The sequence below is a fragment of the Truncatella angustata genome, assembly GCF_020726525.1.
Source record: "Truncatella angustata strain MPI-SDFR-AT-0073 chromosome Unknown BKA67scaffold_13, whole genome shotgun sequence".
Classification (NCBI taxonomy): Eukaryota; Fungi; Ascomycota; class Sordariomycetes; order Amphisphaeriales; family Sporocadaceae; genus Truncatella; species Truncatella angustata.
The window spans coordinates 44,798-61,707 of NW_025763393.1; the positions used below are offsets into that span (position 1 = coordinate 44,798).

Here is a 16,910-nt window from a genome sequence, read left to right on the forward strand (position 1 = left end):
ATTATTATGGCGAGATTCGCACCGAGTCCGACTTGAACTCTAGCTGTCTACCCCACAAACCTTCACTCTCGTCGAACCCGAAAGAGGTCCAAACTCAATCTTGTTACCATGGACTGTATGTATTAGGGCGGGCCCGCTTACCCGTCTCCGGGCCTTTATTCGCTTTGAATATCGAGCATGTCATGTTCTCCCCCTCCCGCTTCATACACATCCATCCGCCGATGATAATTGTCGGTTGCATGGGTGCAACAGTAACAACGTATGCACCCCTCAAGGCAACAAAATCTGTCCAATCGCTTCTTTAAAAATTAAAATTAAAATAAAAATAAAATAAAGGTTGACCGGCAAGCATTCCATGAAAGGAAACATTGATTCAACTTTCGAACCGCCGAATTCGTAAGACTGTATATCCCTCGTCCTGAATCGTGCCACCGCTCGCATGGATAAAAGCTGCCCAGAAGAGTTCCGATATACATGCTTAGCTGCTTATGCATACCCACATTGGGATCTGGCCAATGGCCCGTATCTCACTCGGCAAGCCCAGAATTAAGACAATAAAATACCACGTGACTCCGCTCATCGTACGACGTCCCATAGTCAGCGTTTTCCTTGGCCCAGGATTGAAGGGGGAGGGGGGGTGGAATTCGAAATCCAGACAAAGATGATGAGCTTGAATTCTGGTAGCTCGACGTTCGGGGAAGAGAAGAGGAGAAGGGAAAAAGAAGTGGGCCAAAAACCACCACACGGTCGAAGAAGGATGATCCCCCCGTGTGCTAGCTTCGTATACTCAAGCTCCTCCTGCTGGGGGACAAAGAGGACGGACAACGGTGTGGGGGATCGTGGCTGTTGGCCGGACGGTGGCAGACGGTCGCTTCAGTTGTCGGGAGTTATCCCAAAGGCCAGTTGGCGATCAAGAGAGGTTATACCATGGATAACATGTGATCAATCACTAATATGCACTCGCTTGCCAGACGGTCACAGAGTGATATGGGGAAGAATTGGGATGACCAAGCGAATGCCTTTCTGTATTGATCATGCGAGTCGTTTACGACGACTGCAAGGTACTCTCCAGATACCTCTCGCCCAGCGATGTGGCGGGAGATTCTGATTGACCAAATATTCATCAAGTAAAATCGTGAACGACCGTGTGATGCTGGTAGAACTATGCCAGCATATTAAATCCCTCGAAATCAATACATTCCAATGCCACTGTACGCCTTGATATGCAATAAAATTCCTCCAAACCAGCTTGCGACTACCGTGCTTTTTGTGGTATCGTGGTAGTCAGCTATTGTACGTCGACAAACTCCGGTATCCAAGAAAAGCAAAAGGAAAGAAAAGGTTTGAACATGCTGCCGTCCCTTCATCCTCATCCACCGTAAGGAACTATAAACGTTACCACCCCTTAGTCAGGGTTGGCGATGAACAGGCGAGTGCTGGTCAGCGTCGCGGTCCGCTCATCCACACTTCCTCTCCGCCGCAACTCCTCGGGATTCTTGACGCTCTTCTCCCTCGTCAGAGCAGCATTCAGCAGGCTGTTGCTAGCAAGCTTGGCAGCAGCGGTACTGGGCACGTTCAGTTCAGGTAGCGTGTCGGCTCGTTCACCGCTGCTCCCGCTGCGAGTGCTCTCAGCTCGATTCAACAGACGATCGTCGCCAACCTGGTATTCAGGCTGCTCGACCAGGCTGCCCGCCCTTTCCGGTGTGTCACCTGGGCTCCATTTCTTGGTTATGCTTCCAGACGTCCGATAAGGGATACCGCGGCGACCACTGGCGGTACTGCTGCGTCCACTGCTCCCCGTTCTACGGTGATGCAAGCGCTGCATAGTCACGTCGTCGTCGTCGCTGTCCTCGCCCTCCACCTCAGTCGCGCTGAGGCGCATGGGCACGCCGCCTACACCGATATAATTGTTTTCTGGAGTGTAGCCCACAACCCCGGGCTTGCCGTGATGTCTGATTTTGGCGGCTACCTTTCCAGCGCTGCCGAGGCCGGTGGAGGTCCGCACTGCTCCGGTGCCGCCTACGACCTCCATGGTCGCCCGTTGTTTGGCGGCCTTCTGCTGAGCCAGCATCCTCGGGTCTTCATATTGTGCCCGATCGCACCAGACTGTGGCCTTTTGTTTCCTAAGCAGGGCGACATAACTGTTGGGGGCCCCGCCGCCGGAGCGTGAGGATGTGCTTCGGCGGATTTCGCTCTGGGTTGGAGAAGTGCGAAAGGCGGCGGGAGGAGGAGGGTTCGTCGAGACAGTGCTGAAGGTGTTGACGGAAGGCGAGCGGCGTTGGTGGCCCAAGCCGGGGCCGGGCGGAGGTTGTTGGAGATGCATTGGCGTGGGTGCGTGTATCTGATTTGGAAACACGTTGGAGGAAGTCGTTCTCGTCCGAGAATGTGAATAGATTTGAGGGGAAGGGTCCAGGGGCCTTCTCCTCATATGGCTTTCGCCTAGCATGTTTATGTTGGGTGAGGGGAAATCCCCAAAATGTTTGATTGATAGCGGTATTTGTTATTTGTGCCTGTTCTTTCTTGGCTGGCCCTCTCTTGGTGACCCAAGGTAAGGTTTGGGGCTGCAGGAGTTGGTCGAAATGTAGCCTCTAAGTAGCGGAAATGGTGATCGCTGGCGCACTTGGACTATTTCAGAGGAAGTGGGTAGATGACGATTGCGTGAGGTGAGATAACGCCGGTGCTTGGTTCTGGTGCTTGCCCGGGGGCACTTTGAAATAAATTTCCAATAGCGGCCCGCCCTCGAAGTAGAATAAAAGTGGTTAAACTACTTAGTTATGCAGCGTGTATATGTACAACACCGCGTGGGCCACTAGATATTTGGTGACGCTGAGCGCAGGAGCAACAATGAGGCCAAGTATTTGACAGCAACTGAACAATGACTGAACAGTGACAAGTCTTAGGTCGATTGTCTGCCAGCGCTACGTTTCAAAAGAAGGACCCAAAGAAAGAAAGAAGAATTAATAATAACAACAAAAGAAGGTTTGGAGACGAGGTCGCGGCTGAGAGCTTGGTTTTGAGGAAAGCGAGAAAGCTGAAGATGCCGGAATGTTTAACGTTGCATGGATGATGCTCTCACTTCTTTTCCTCGCCGAACGACCAGGTGGGGTCGATGCGGGCCTGAGATGCAGCTGCGTGATAGGGCCTCCAACGAGGTTACTCAAGTCTTCCGAGGTGCCTCCTACGGTACGGTACGGTACATGGGTACTGTGTAGGTGGGCTCTTACTCTCAAGCAAGACAGACTTTAGAAGACTCAAGCACTCAAGACAAGTCCCAGAAAGCGATGGAACCTTGGCGTTTCTCGCAGAAAAGAGTGGGGATAGATAATCCTTTGGCACTAACTTAGGTTGCGGTAGGCCCAGGGAAATAATTTAGTGCAGACGACTTGTGAAAAGGAACTACGGCGTTCCGAGTCCTTGGGTTGTAGCACGATCTTTGTCCTTGGACAACAATAAGATGAAAAAGAACGAAAAAGGTTCGAGGTGTTTCTGGCCTGGCAAGCCTGTCCCTGGGTGTTCTGGTATGGGTACGTATCCGTAGTTAATATGGCGGTAACGTACTTATTAGACGAGAAACTGTATTGTCCCAACAGGCATGTGTACAGTGTTTTTTGGTTGTTGTGTTTTTTATAACACCAACCTGAATCTCTCGGGGGTGTCGAGTCCGAGATTGCTAAGTGTAGAAGCCCTTTGGCTCAACTTGAGACCGTACGGTATTAGGGTGATAGGTAGACCTCCTTCAGATTGCGAGCTCGAGAACGAGTCTCCTCGTCTTGACTAGTCTCGTCCACGGAGTCGATTTGCAAAAACTTTGTCCGTGTGGTTTGCTGCAAATCCCTCGTGTTTGTTAGTGCTTGGCTTGCGAACTTGCCGCGATGCCGTAGCGTTACGACCCAGAAAAGTTAACGGCATGCGCAGGTGGACACCTATTGGAGGGCAAGACACGGGGAGGCTGAGCTGAGCCAGCTGCTTCAGGCGCGCGTGCGATTCTTTTTGTGTGGAGATGCCGGCGAAAAGCGATGGGATTGATTCTTGGACAAGGTCTACTGAGCAAGTTGCCGGGACCTGACCAATGGATTCCTCGATTTGATCTTGCGGTCGATGCAATGGTCAGTTTTTTAATGTAATAGGCGGGTATAGGGCTTGTCGAATTTGCCTTTCGCATGCAATGATCAACACGACCTCGATGTCTTGTGACGGCCGTGACGTTGATTGCGAACTGGCGACCAAGAAAGTGGACCTCCAGCGGCGGTCGATCAGTTGTCTGTCCTGCTTTCAATTGGCCGTTCAATCTGCGTTTAAGAGACCAGAGACGATGGCGCACAGGGACCAGCACGGATAGAGGGCTGACGACGATACGGACAATATTGCGATGGGGATTAGGGATTGTCGCAGGGGAAGGCGGGTGTAATGCAACAAGACCCTGAATTTCGCAAGCGCAGAAAACTTGGAGACTGCGAAACGGCCAGCAAATGAAGCCGTCAATGGTCGGGAAGGTGTTGAGGGGATTGCTCGATGCGTGTTAAAATAATTACTGTAGTTGAGATGTGTTGGATGGTGTGCGTGGGGCCGGATCTGGATGATGGCACATATATCGGTCGCCTATTGCGAACCAAGCGATCCTTAATATTGACTGTGACTGGAATGTATGCAAATGCATGAGAAAACCACCGTCAGGCTATCCTATCTGAGGCGAGCTTGCCGTCCGTCTCGGGCCTTTTGTGAGCTTATGCAAATAAGTCGAGTGGGCTGGGGGACGGATTGGTGATGCTGATTTGAGGGGCGGGGCAGCAGGTATACATGTAGCGAGCGGCCGTGGGTATGCCTGCGCTGCGAGTGGATGGGAATGTGGGAGGAATGTGTTCGTGGGTGCTATGGCATTTTCCATTTGCCAATGGCCTTGGGGTTGTCGCTTTTGCAGTCACCGTCCTGCCCCAGCGCTATAGCTGCAGTGCAGTGCGCCAATGACTGGATTGCCTTTCTGAGCCGTCTAACCTAGGTTGCATATATCTTGTCAGCCTTATATCACCGCTACTATTCCTTCCTGTCCATCCTTCACGTATCCTCGCAAGTTTGGGTGCCAAGAGTGTAATGTGCACACTTGTGCCCAGATACAAGCTTCAGACGCACCATGTAACTTCGGAGTCTCCTCCGACCTCGAGTTGTGACGTCGTCTTGAATGGCAGACTCAAGTGAATCAACGCTATGATGTGATGATTGTCGTGGTGGAAGACATTTGCGCCAGGCGCCAAGTGTTCTTGAAAGAGGATCCCCGCGATTACGAGAGATCATCAGCACGTACCTCCTATCCACACTGACTTTTTCGATTCCCGGTGCGCTGCCCCAAGATGAACTTTGCTTTCGGATGCGGCCGAGAAGGGATAAGACTTTCAGGGTCCTGCTCTAAAAATGCCAGGAGGCCTTTGCAAGGTCTAAGCTTCGTGTGCGGAATGTGGGAACGAGTCTTGTAGAGATGCTGTCGTTGTCGACTTTGAGCAATGTCTTGTCACGGGGTTGTCGAAAGCTTTGGCGCATGAGTTCCTGGCTAAATGTGTCGACAGCTGACTACTAACTAGGTAGTTTGAGAGGAGCCACGATATTCGGGCACTGATAAGGCTTGGTAGAAGCCCGAATACGCTGTTGCCACGCCCCTGCTGTCTAGCTGGTTTATGGTACTAACGGCCGTTGAGATTGATAATTGTCTCGATATCACTGATCTAGGGGATTCGGTGTTTGCAGCTTCAAAGGTAACTTCACAACCTAGCTTCCCATGTCTGCCAGGGGGTCTAGGACTCAACTTCAGGGATACAATCTGCCGACATGGCGTCTGCCTTGATCTTTTGAGGGTTTTACAGACCTTCAACCAGCCACCAGAGCCTCTCCTTTCAGTAGTTGTTACAGCTGTGCATTATGTGAATCCAAGATCAGGCCCCTTGCATGTAGGACAAGAACTGTCTCCACGTCATTGCAGCTCAAAAACAGGGAGGGCCTGTATATCAGACCATTTGTATTGCTGGAAACGGAAAACATGGATACTAGGTTCCAGATACTGCTTAGGTTCTGGCTATATCAACTTCAAATATAGGCTACATTGTCTTGGAGGACCAAGTTCCCGGGCATTTCTTCGTTACGGAAACGCTCAAGACATTGCGGCGTCTCTGCTTCGTCGTGGCTCTATTTAGACAACAACGTACGGAGTGATCCGTGAGATACATGGTAGGTCGGTCGCCCCAATTTAGCTACTACACTGCGATAAAGCTTTAAACTGAGCACAATGCCGATGCTTTGACATTATGAATCGTCCATATGGTTGGAGACAAGGCACTTCTAACAAAGCTGTTGAAATGCTAGTCCCAAGTTGTCAAGCTTGCAGCTGCAGTAATGCGGCGGTCCACCGTGCAAGCTGCACGTTCCATGCACAATCACAAAATAGACCCTCTCGTTTATAGGTATATACTACTCTAATTATCTGCATCCGGCGAATGCAGCACACCTCAAGACTGGGCCTCGGGAAAAGGTCGAGCTTCCCCAGCCCTGCAAAACCAACTCCATGCATACATACATGGGTGTTCCAGAGGGGCGGAAGACAACGTCCTATCTACAGTAGCGATCCATCCCCCGCCAGCTAAACACTGTGTGAAATCATGCAGGAGAATCTCCATCATTGCACAGCGCTAGAGCGCGACCACGATGTCGCGTACTATTACTACATATACAGTATCCGCAATAGAGACCACGAGAAACCCGCAGCAGAAGCACGAGGAACGTTCGGGAGGCTTTTTCGGCCCCTCGCTTGGGAGAGAGCCCCACTGCTTTTGATGCAACGATTGTTGATGATCCGATGTTCCTGACAAGCCTCGAACTATTGGCCTCTGCATACTTGGATGGAGTTTGGGCGCTTGAGAACCACTAACTTAGAGATTGTCCCCGCCAGCGATGGTTCGCAACATATACCAAGCGCAGAAGGGCGGCCCTGAACCTTATTCGGCTTTTTTTGTTGCGATTGCGACGAGCACACGTGTCTTGCCTTGCGATCAAACTTGTGGCGCTCGATTAGACGGCACGTTGACGAAGACCTGGCACATCACTGGCAACACGCTACCAAAAGAATACGTCAATGGTACAGTAGTAATGCACTGGAGCAGAACCAAACAAATATGTAGTTGAACCATGCGCTCGAGCCGATAATATAGTCATTATAGCACGGGTATTCCTCTGCGATTCAATACGTACCGAACTGACAAACTTAGCGCTGCACATCACGACGGGATGACTTCATTATGGCGCTCGAAACTTGTCTTGTTCCTGGATTTGTTAGCTTGGTGTAGCATTGTAATTTGACTCAATCCTGTTTCGGCCAGCCATGATGAGAAAACTCCCTACAGATCCGTTTTGGAAGCTGACCTCTAGGATGTGGGTTATGATTATATCGTCAGCGAAACATGGCAATCCAAATCAGCGTTCCTTTGCTTTCCTTACCAACGACAGCAGTTGCTAATGTGTTCTATCCAGTGGGATTAGCGACCATTGTCATTGTTCCTGGCGTTACATACAGTAGTAGTGCCCCGGCACCAAGCTAGTCTAAGAACAAACCGGCGTCGAACGGCCAACTTTTTCCAAGAGATTTTTTTCTAGCGACTCTATGGTCGCGCATCGGAAGAAATAGAACCGTTGACACGCGATGCGTTTCCCTTCAATGCCAGGGCCCGCTCCTGTTCGAGCCGCGAATGGCTGAATAAATAAAAAATCCCCCGATCATCTCTATGGATCTCGATCTCCGCCACAGGCTTGTTGCTTCCCACCTGCTTTTTCCCCCTGCAAGATCCTCTTCCGCTGGGGTGCCCGAAACCTTCTCTCCTTGCACTCGTCCGCCTCCTTGGCGGAATGTTTCTTCCCGCATCGGAGCTTTTCTTGCGGCGTTGCAGCAACGCGAAACGAACGCCATAGAAATCGTCCATAGCGTTGCAGCGGAGGATCTGGTGGCCAAGAAATATGTTGCATGCGACAGACACTGTGGCTTTTTTTCCAAAGTGCTTGCGTGAAGCATCGACTTCGTGACTTCGCTTAAAAAGTTTCTTTCCACAACTGCCGGATTCTGGTACGCTCCTGAGAAGCTTGGCACCGATATGGTAAGTGAGACGGAGCAAAAACCAAGGCATGTCAACTACCCCTACACCGCGCTTGTCTCTTCCATCATCGTGAGGTTCACTGGTGCCATTTTCGTGAGAATTGCGAAGTCTTTATTCCCCAGCGTGCATGAACATTGCGGCAGTTGCTTGCTTGCTTGGTCAGCCGCCTATGGTCGGAGCTTAAACCCTTTTGCAAACATGATAGATGAGATGAAAGTGATTGTGTCTTATCATGCACGACGAGTTCTCACGTCCGGCATCATCTTTACATCGAAGGCCCATTTGCAGATACAAGGTTAAACATTGAACGTGGTTGGTTGAACTTGTAGCGGTGCCGACAGGTCCCTTCACAACATAATAGATCGTTGATAAGACAAATATAGGAGAGCTGGTGTCAATCTATCTACTCCAATCACGAAGACTTCCAGCCATTTTGCGCAATCATGTATGTGGTGTTGAATTTCAAACACTCCACGTCCATATATTCATGGTCTTGTGTTGTTGCCCTTGTTTCAAACGATGTCCACCGCTTCACGGGCCGAAAGATAGAGTCGTCTGTTTTCTTTTGCTTTTGCTTTTCCCCCTTCCTTCCTTAAACTTGTAGTGTGTGATTTATGATCGAGTTCGTAGGAGATTTTGTTTTCGTTGATTGACTCCTGGTTATTGTTATAGCCTCTCTCCTGGAGATCTTTCGTGGTTTCGTTCATATGTATTTGGGCATAATGAATCCCAACTGTGGCTTTTTCGCACTGCTACAAGTCAGAACTAGACTCTCACTTATATTTTGATACTCTCGCGGAAGACCCCAGAAGTACAATTGTATAGCCACATATTACAAGTACATGCCACAAACTTTCTAAGGACAAGACCCAGTTCATGAACGACTTCCTACCTGCCTTGAAAGCTTTGCCTTGGATACGTATCACTTTGCGTTTCTGTGACTTGCTGTATACATCTAACCATATCTCTGATCATCTTGCATACTCTTTCATCGATGATAACCAAGACACTTGACGTGTCGCCTCGTGTATTACTGGAAAGGTGATCGATCCCGTCAAACTCACTTTGTGCAACGAGGTCACGGCATAACTCATTCCTCATCCGTGGGCTCGTCTAGAATTCGCCTTGAATGGCCTGGTAGTAGATCTATGGAGAGGAGAAACCATACCTTTGGATTAAATCAAGTCAGAGATTGAGAACAGTGTACTGCTTGTCTTATAGAGTCGAAGACGTCCACTTCAAGATTCAATTTCTACTGAGATTGATAGCCATCTCACTAGTCCTTCATCCGAATAGATTTCCAAGGTATCAATACTTGGCTATTTGTCTAAATGAGCTTCCTATTATAGATGCAAATGAATCCAACCCACATAATCTATGGCCGCTTCCTCCAGGCTTTACCACAGCTTGGCAGGAAAGCCTGTCCGGAAATTAAAACTCAATAGAGGAGCTACTGTCTTCACATTTGATAGACCTTGCAGTCTCGATGTTATTATATCTTCTTCTTCATTACGCCGGTGTATTGTATATCGGCGTGTCCGTTCTTATCATAAGTATTCCATATTTAACTGGTATAAAAGGAGTCAAGTCGCGATTGTTAACAAGTTCGAAAGTCAGATCACTTCCGTATTCCCATCTTTTAGATATTGTGCAACGCTCGGCATCCGATACGGTTCAAGGATCGTAACTTGGGCTGCACTAAGCATGGTGTATACTCACAATTGGTTCTACCCTTCAGCAAGCACATACATAAAAGCACCACTTTGGCTGCCACACCGGTCAAGGTCCTTCAACAGAGCGGTCTGAGAAACGGGTCAGGGGTAACCGTGTGTAAAGGAAACGCTCATCAAGTCGAAATTGACTCGACGCTTCAATCGTGGTACTCGCTTTGTCTCCGTGCCACAAGTTTGTTAGCCGCTGCCAGTGAGTTGTCCTGTCCTACGGTTGAACATACTTCTCATTGGACTTTGCAAAAGCTAGTTCAAGGACAAGTGACATGGGCAATCATTAATTAGGGATCCTAAACTTGAAGAAATGCTAGTTAGCGACTTTACAAAGCTGAGGCGACGCCAACTTGATAAAAACCGCATAGTAAGTTATGCGCGCGCCCAAAGTTGGCAGCAATTTCCCAATCACGGGTGTAAACTCGTTGGCTTTCTGACTAGTAACCCTACGGCATGTTCACAGTTGATGTCTCGCTCTTAAGCTTGACTACGCCACAGGAATATTAGTTGATCACCTGTTTATGATTGCTTGAATTTATTGGACGTTTTCAGTGAGGCCGCAACACATGTTGCTTACCCCATATCTGATGGAGGTGAATTTTCATCGCGACCCAAGCATCGCAAGGCTTGGGCTTCACGCTGTTAAGCAGATTTGTTTGGCCAAGTACGCATTGTCATCATTTGGCTGACTGGGGAGAAAAGGAAAACAAAAAAAAAACCTGGGCTTATACGCATGGGAAACCTATCACACAAAACATGCTCCAGTTTTTTCTTGTAAGCTACGACAAGACAGTTGTGCAGCAGTGCGGCGGGAAAGCCGTTGTTATATTTGATTTCATCTGTATACGCATGATATTGTCAGCACTAACCGGGATAGGTAGGCTGCACTGCATCATGCAATTACATTCGGACCCCACTGGGGATGGGAAGTTTTTCGATAAACCCCAAAGCTCCCAGCCTCGTGCAACGGACGACAATATGTCAATCGCCCATCTGTACCCTACAGATGTACCAGCCTCCAAGCTACCCTCTATCTTCTTTCAAAACGAAGAATGGACGCTGCTCGGCCGTTTTGGGACGACGAGAATGTACCAGGACCAGGTGACCCAGAACTCCTGGCATTCGTGAATTGCGAAGATAGGCGCGAGTTCCGACCAAGCCTTGAGCAATGTCGTTCGTGGGGAGATGCGCCAAACCCGAAAACATACGCCTCTTTCGGTGACAATGGCACAACGGCAACTGTGAGCGCATATGGCAATATCGTGCAATTCGATACCTATATCGGTGAAGGTCACTCTGGCATGTTTAGCGCGGACCATGGAAGTGTCCAAGAGCCCTATCTGGTGGAAGAGCGAACACGAGGGTTACAAAACGTGGCTACTACATCTGTAGCAGAGCCCGACGAGATTTCAAACTTGTACGGACTTCGACTAAGCAATATAAAATTCGATGCTCTGCCAAAGCAAAGCTGGGTCAACTATAGATGGCCAAGATACGAATTCGAAGACAAGGGCCTCAAACAGGAGGAGTCTTCCAAAAAGGCATATACAGTGCAGTGGATGGTGTACGACAACGTATTGTTACAGCACTGCACTGTTGAAAATCTAGATGATACTGAACTATCTGTCGACCTCGAATTTTTGGGTACCGACAGCGCGAATATGTGGATTAGAGATCTGGACCACATTGATCCAGAGTACAAATTTAACGAACACCGTGACAATTACACTACCTCGCTGGGCCTGCACGGTTACAGCTGGGTTCTTGCTCACAAACTCGAAGCGTCTAAAGCGGATGGTATATCCGGAACAGAAGCCAGAAGTGAGACGAATGAAATCGACAACATAAAACCCCATGTTGTGGAAGCAAGCTCAATCGCGGTGGTCGTTTCGGTGTTCTTGAATGGCAAGACACTCAAATGGGATGAGCCTGACCAATGGAAGGTAAAACTCCCAAGTAAACCAAATACCAAGGACTCGGGCGAATCGCTAAGCTTAACGCCGGGCAATGCAGCGGAGATAGTCATTGCATACGTGAGTCATTGATCGCTTTACCCTAAAGAGAATGTATAGAAGTGCTGATCAGTTTCTTCGAACCAGAAAATGATACTCACGCCCATATCTAAAGCGCATTGGAGAGACTTTCTAATCCCTGCGTCCTACACCAATATCGGCGAACTGATAGAAAAAGAACCAGTGTCTGACATTTCTCTTACCTCGCTTTTCTGTGGAATCGGAGATGACACGCAGGGCAACGCCAACGAAAGCCGTCGGAAGGACGGGGTGGATAAGACAATGAATATAAATAGCGAGACAAGGCCCACGAGCCCAACGAGCCCAGTAAATGACACTCCACTAGTCGTGAATCCTTCTGGGCTGCCATCCATTGGATCTTCGCCTGGGATACACATCGAGTATATCGTACGACGCAATCTGGAGCATATTCTATCAGCCTGCGCAATTCCTTTAGCAAGACGCAGTCTTGAGTTGGAGGACGAGAAAGTCGAGGAGCCCGTCCCAGTGGCACTCACCTGTGGACCGATGTCCTTTCATAGGCTCACAGCATCATCAAGCTAGTAGGTTCCCTTTTCTCGATCAGAAGAGTCCAATTTAGTTTATGGATTTGACGTTAAGTGTAGTTTCTCGTATCAATTCCTCTTAGAAATTACTCAACGCCTCCAGCAATCAACACTAGGTGAGAAACCATACGTGAAATGGCTTATGAAAAGGATATCTTCGGTATGTAGAGGTCATTTAAGATGGATTTCGAAAGTCGCGCAAAAAGCAGAATCGGGCCACCTTGCCGGAAACTACTGGGTAACTGGGAAAGTTATCGACCAGGAGAGTCCATCCTGGCGGCCTGATAATTCGCTCACCGACAACCCGTTCCATATCCTGAAAGCCGGTAATTATGCTGCTGTCTTTCCAGAGGATAAAAGCACATCCATTGAAGTAGTACGGGACATGTATATTCCATGGCTTCGAAACCTGGAGGAACAAGACAAAAGGAATTGTTTCGCATGGCCACATGCCCATGAGTCGGACATCAATGTTTTTCGCCTAGATGACCACGTCTGGATCTGGAAAGCACTCAAGGTCATAGATGAACTCGGATTATGGACAATGACAGACCGCAACCAGACAATGTCTGGCGAAACTGCAACAGATTCTAGAGTGTCTATGTACGACGACATAAGGAGATGGTCAAGAATATACGAATATCGCAATGTGCAGCGCGAGATGTTAAGGCGCTTCACGACAGAGAGCGAAGTGTCACGGAAGCGGATGCTGGCCGTCACTCGATCGCCTCGGGAAACCCGCTTCCTTTTTCATGCGCGTGACACAGTCTTGTTCTACGAGTTTGACAACTTTTTGCTGCCCGAGACCTCATTTCGACCGGTATGGGAAAATACCATCGAAGCTCAAAAACATCATGATGACAATCAAGAAACTCGCTGGGACAATGCACTTCGCTATGCGCTGTCAATCCTCATGGGAACAAGAGGCTATAGTATCAACAAAGAGAAGTCGCCAAGACAGTTAGTTGAGACATCTCTGCACACATTGCTAAAGATCTCCAGCCACAATGGGCTTTTCACGGGTCAGCTAGACGAGACGATGAAAGAGCCTTGCCTTTTCTATCGTGAAGCAGATCGTGATTTCTATTTCCACGCGAGTTTCGAGATTCCTTTCGTCATTTTGACTAGGGCTCATGAGTTGGGCCGCGAGAGTCAATATGATCCTGAAAAGTACACAGCAGAAGGATCTTCGGCAACCTCTAATCCTCCAAAAAGAACAAAGTCGGAGGAGAAACACGACGGCCATCAACAAAAGGCTCTTAATGATGATATTGTAGAGTTTTCCGAAAGGCTCACCGCGCAGCCAAAACGTCAACTTGTTACAAATGAGCTCGAGGCCTTGGCTTCTGAAAACAACACAAGTACCCACAGCCAGGCTCTTGCTAAAATTACACAAGTTGCCAATCACCGCCAATCCATGAAGAAGATCATGCCTGTTAACCGGTTCATCGACTCCAATAGTATCATCGATATTCCCGAAGAATGGCTTTACAATTACCCGCCTTTCTTGTCCAACGAAAAGCCACTCCTCCCGAAAAACGTGCACGAGGTTTTGGCGAAGTTCTTGATTGATAGTAGGGGGTTTAATACAATCATAGACCTTATGACTGAAGATGCCGATCTAGCTGTAAGCATTGTAAGGGTTGAAGAGAAGCTCCGTAATAAGTTTTGCAATGCCCTTGCCTGCGATACCGAAACCTGCATCGTGATCCTCGAGGACAAAGACAACGAAGACATACGAAAGAGCTTCACTGGTTCTTTGGGACCTGATCTTGAACCATTTGTGCAGGAATTTCTCCAAACAGGTAAAGTACCTCGATCATCACTTACTGGTCGCTTCAGCGATGGTGGCTCGATCTCTTCAAAACTTACATTAAATCGCTTTGGCCCCCGACGATCGATCTCAGAGTTTTTGGGAACTGACGAGGTTATCGATAAGCTGTATCGAGTCTTTCTTGAGGAAACAGGCGCTCTGTTACGCAAAATTCATAAGTTCAGCGGAGTCCGCAAGTGGCTCCGGTTTATGCTTTTTGGCGAGACTGATTTCATGGTGCGGACCTTGCTGCATGAGAAGTCAGTGTACAACAAGGTCCGATCGTTACTTAAAGAGGATGAAGGTATTGCAGGCCAGACTATAGTGCATGCCGCTATTGAATACTTGAATAGCATGTTTGAACAGGAAAGCGGTTCCATGGTCAACTACTGGCTTTTCAAAGAAGAAGGGATTGATCGTGCCGCTGTCGTGGATACGAAGAAAAAGACAACGCAGGGCAAGCGAGCAAAGACAATTACCGACTCGCAACCGGCCTATTTGACAAACGTCGATTTATGGTCAGAGCATCTGAACAGGTCGCGTACAGCTGGAACAGCAAAGAAGCGACTGATCTACTTACCAAAAGCGAATGCACAGTCAGCTCTAGCCTGCGTCTTGGGGAGCCCAGAGAGCGAACGGCAATCAATGTCCACCTTTTTCGATCGTCACCGAAACTATAACCTATATTTCTTCGACGATACCACAATGTCATTGAACACCTGGGAGACTGAGCTCCATCTCAGCTTCTATCAACTCTCCAGGACCACTCAGAGTGTTTCCGCCGAGGAGATGCAAGGAATTCCACGGGCGCTAATGGACGTGCTGCCTGGTGGGAAGGATATTGAAATAACGAAAGCCTCGGTGGGCTTCCGTTTCTCAGGAGACTTCTTCGACCGTTATTGGACATGCCATGTTATTGAATTTGTCCCAGCTAAGCCTGAATGGGAGAGTTGGGAATTTATCCAACAGTTCGCGGCCAAAGACAGAAGCTTGAGGCAACGCAAGGTGTTGGAGCTTTCGCTGTTTGGCCGGTGTCTCGATATGCTAGCGAGCGGTACTCGCGAGATCCTAGAGACGCTCAAGCTTGAACTAGGCGTCAGCCACGGGGCTTTCTCGTTCATCGATTTGAGGACCGGCGACTATTTCTCCATGAGTGACCAGTGGCAGGAATCACAGCACGCACTACAGGCTCTAGAAGACCACCTGGAGCACGTCATCAGTGCTATCATTGACAAGTGGGATACTAGGGAAAAGGATCGTGGAACGGAGAAGCCACGATGGACACGGAGCGACGAATGGAAATATCGAGGGGTTCTCAAGAAGCTGCTAGCTGCCAACAACAGCAAGGTCAGGGACATACAAAGTCTTCACGCCGAAATTAAGACCCTCAGAGAGTTCTTGGGAAATCGGCAAGACCAAATCCGCAATGACCTGTCCCTCTTTGGGGCCGAAAACATTCGCTTCTTTACATACGTCACTGTTGTCTTTCTCCCGCTTGGGTTTGCGGCAAGTATTTTCAGCATGAGTGAAACTCCGGATGGGCTGTTGATTAGCCACATGGCAGCCACCGCTGCGGTCTCCCTCGTTCTCACTGTCTTCGCATTAGTCAATGCCGAGAAGCTGGGAGCCGCTACTGGGGCTGTATCCCGAGCGATAGCCAAGCACTCGGACCTACAGATGAAGAAAAGTCAATTCCTGCACCACTACCGGGCATCTAAAAGGGAAGTGCAAGCCTCGAAATACGGTGCCAATACGTTTGCAACCGGCACGACGCATTCGTATGAGCCCGATACCAGTACTGTGCTACGGAATAAGACCGATAAACCGGACGATACTCGTCGAAGAGGACGTCCAAATGATAAGAACAGCTGGCACCCGTGGTTCTGGATCTTGTATATGATTATTGAATTGCCAGCGCGTAGGGCTGCATTAGCGTATCGTGCACTACAAAAGCCCAAACCGACACTGTCAGATTTCTATGAATTTAGCCTAGGTGTCTTGGTTTTACCCTGGTGCGTTGTTATCTGGTTGTTGCAATTGATCGTCATAAATCTGTCGGACCTGGTACACATGATAAAATGTAAGGATCCCTATCATTCATGCCTTAGACCTCCAGCTGACCCATTTAAGACCAGTTTAGACGTGGCGAGGTCTCTGCAAAAGGATCCTCCCAGCAAGATCTCTTCGGCGGCAATGTAGCCTGGCTGTTACGGCCCCCAATAGTCTTGAGACCATTTCTGCGGGCTGATTTCAAGCCTCGTGAGAATACCACGCAGGCTACTCAACAGAAGCAAACAGGGCCGGAGGAAGTCAGGAACAACTCAAATGCCACCGAAGTCTAATTCACGAAGGCATCTGATTGAGCAGCGGATGCGCCAGACCTATGAAATATATTATTATACAAAGTACGTCTCCAAGATCTCCGACACTAAGATGTCTGGTTGTCAATATGTTCGCTTGATGCTTCCAACTCAACTCTGCCAGGCCAAAATGCCACGTTATAGCTGAATCGACTCTATAGCGGCCAAAGACTCGTGCCGCGCATCAGCATGATGGATACAACAGATCGTAAGGCTTGCTGAATAAGGAATGACTTGTACGTCTATCGTAGAGTTATCACCACCGTCAAGAGTTGTCACCACTGTGAAGAGTTATCACCACTGTCACAC

At 48.8% G+C, this 16,910-nt stretch overlaps 3 protein-coding genes across 3 annotated transcripts; 1 reads left to right on the top strand and 2 right to left on the bottom strand.

Moving 5' to 3' along the window:
* Nucleotides 1–1,405: 1,405 nt before the first annotated feature.
* BKA67DRAFT_528063 (uncharacterized protein) lies at nucleotides 1,406–2,428 on the bottom strand (the record flags this gene model as incomplete). Its single annotated transcript, XM_046098921.1, has 1 exon — nucleotides 1,406–2,428. One exon carries the CDS (start codon nucleotides 2,426–2,428, stop codon nucleotides 1,406–1,408), a length of 1,023 nt encoding a protein of 340 aa, XP_045951188.1.
* A 5,209-nt stretch (nucleotides 2,429–7,637) lies between these two features.
* Nucleotides 7,638–8,156, bottom strand: BKA67DRAFT_542223 (uncharacterized protein; the record flags this gene model as incomplete). The annotated part of the gene is made up of 1 exon (XM_046101072.1): nucleotides 7,638–8,156. One exon carries the CDS (start codon nucleotides 8,154–8,156, stop codon nucleotides 7,638–7,640), a length of 519 nt encoding a protein of 172 aa, XP_045951189.1.
* A 2,746-nt stretch (nucleotides 8,157–10,902) lies between these two features.
* BKA67DRAFT_665085 (uncharacterized protein) lies at nucleotides 10,903–16,583 on the top strand (the record flags this gene model as incomplete). Its single annotated transcript, XM_046108498.1, has 4 exons — nucleotides 10,903–11,883; nucleotides 11,950–12,425; nucleotides 12,489–16,321; nucleotides 16,372–16,583. The coding sequence occupies 4 exons, from the start codon at nucleotides 10,903–10,905 to the stop codon at nucleotides 16,581–16,583; spliced, it is 5,502 nt and encodes a 1,833-aa protein (XP_045951190.1).
* Between the last annotated feature and the right edge of the window lie 327 nt (nucleotides 16,584–16,910).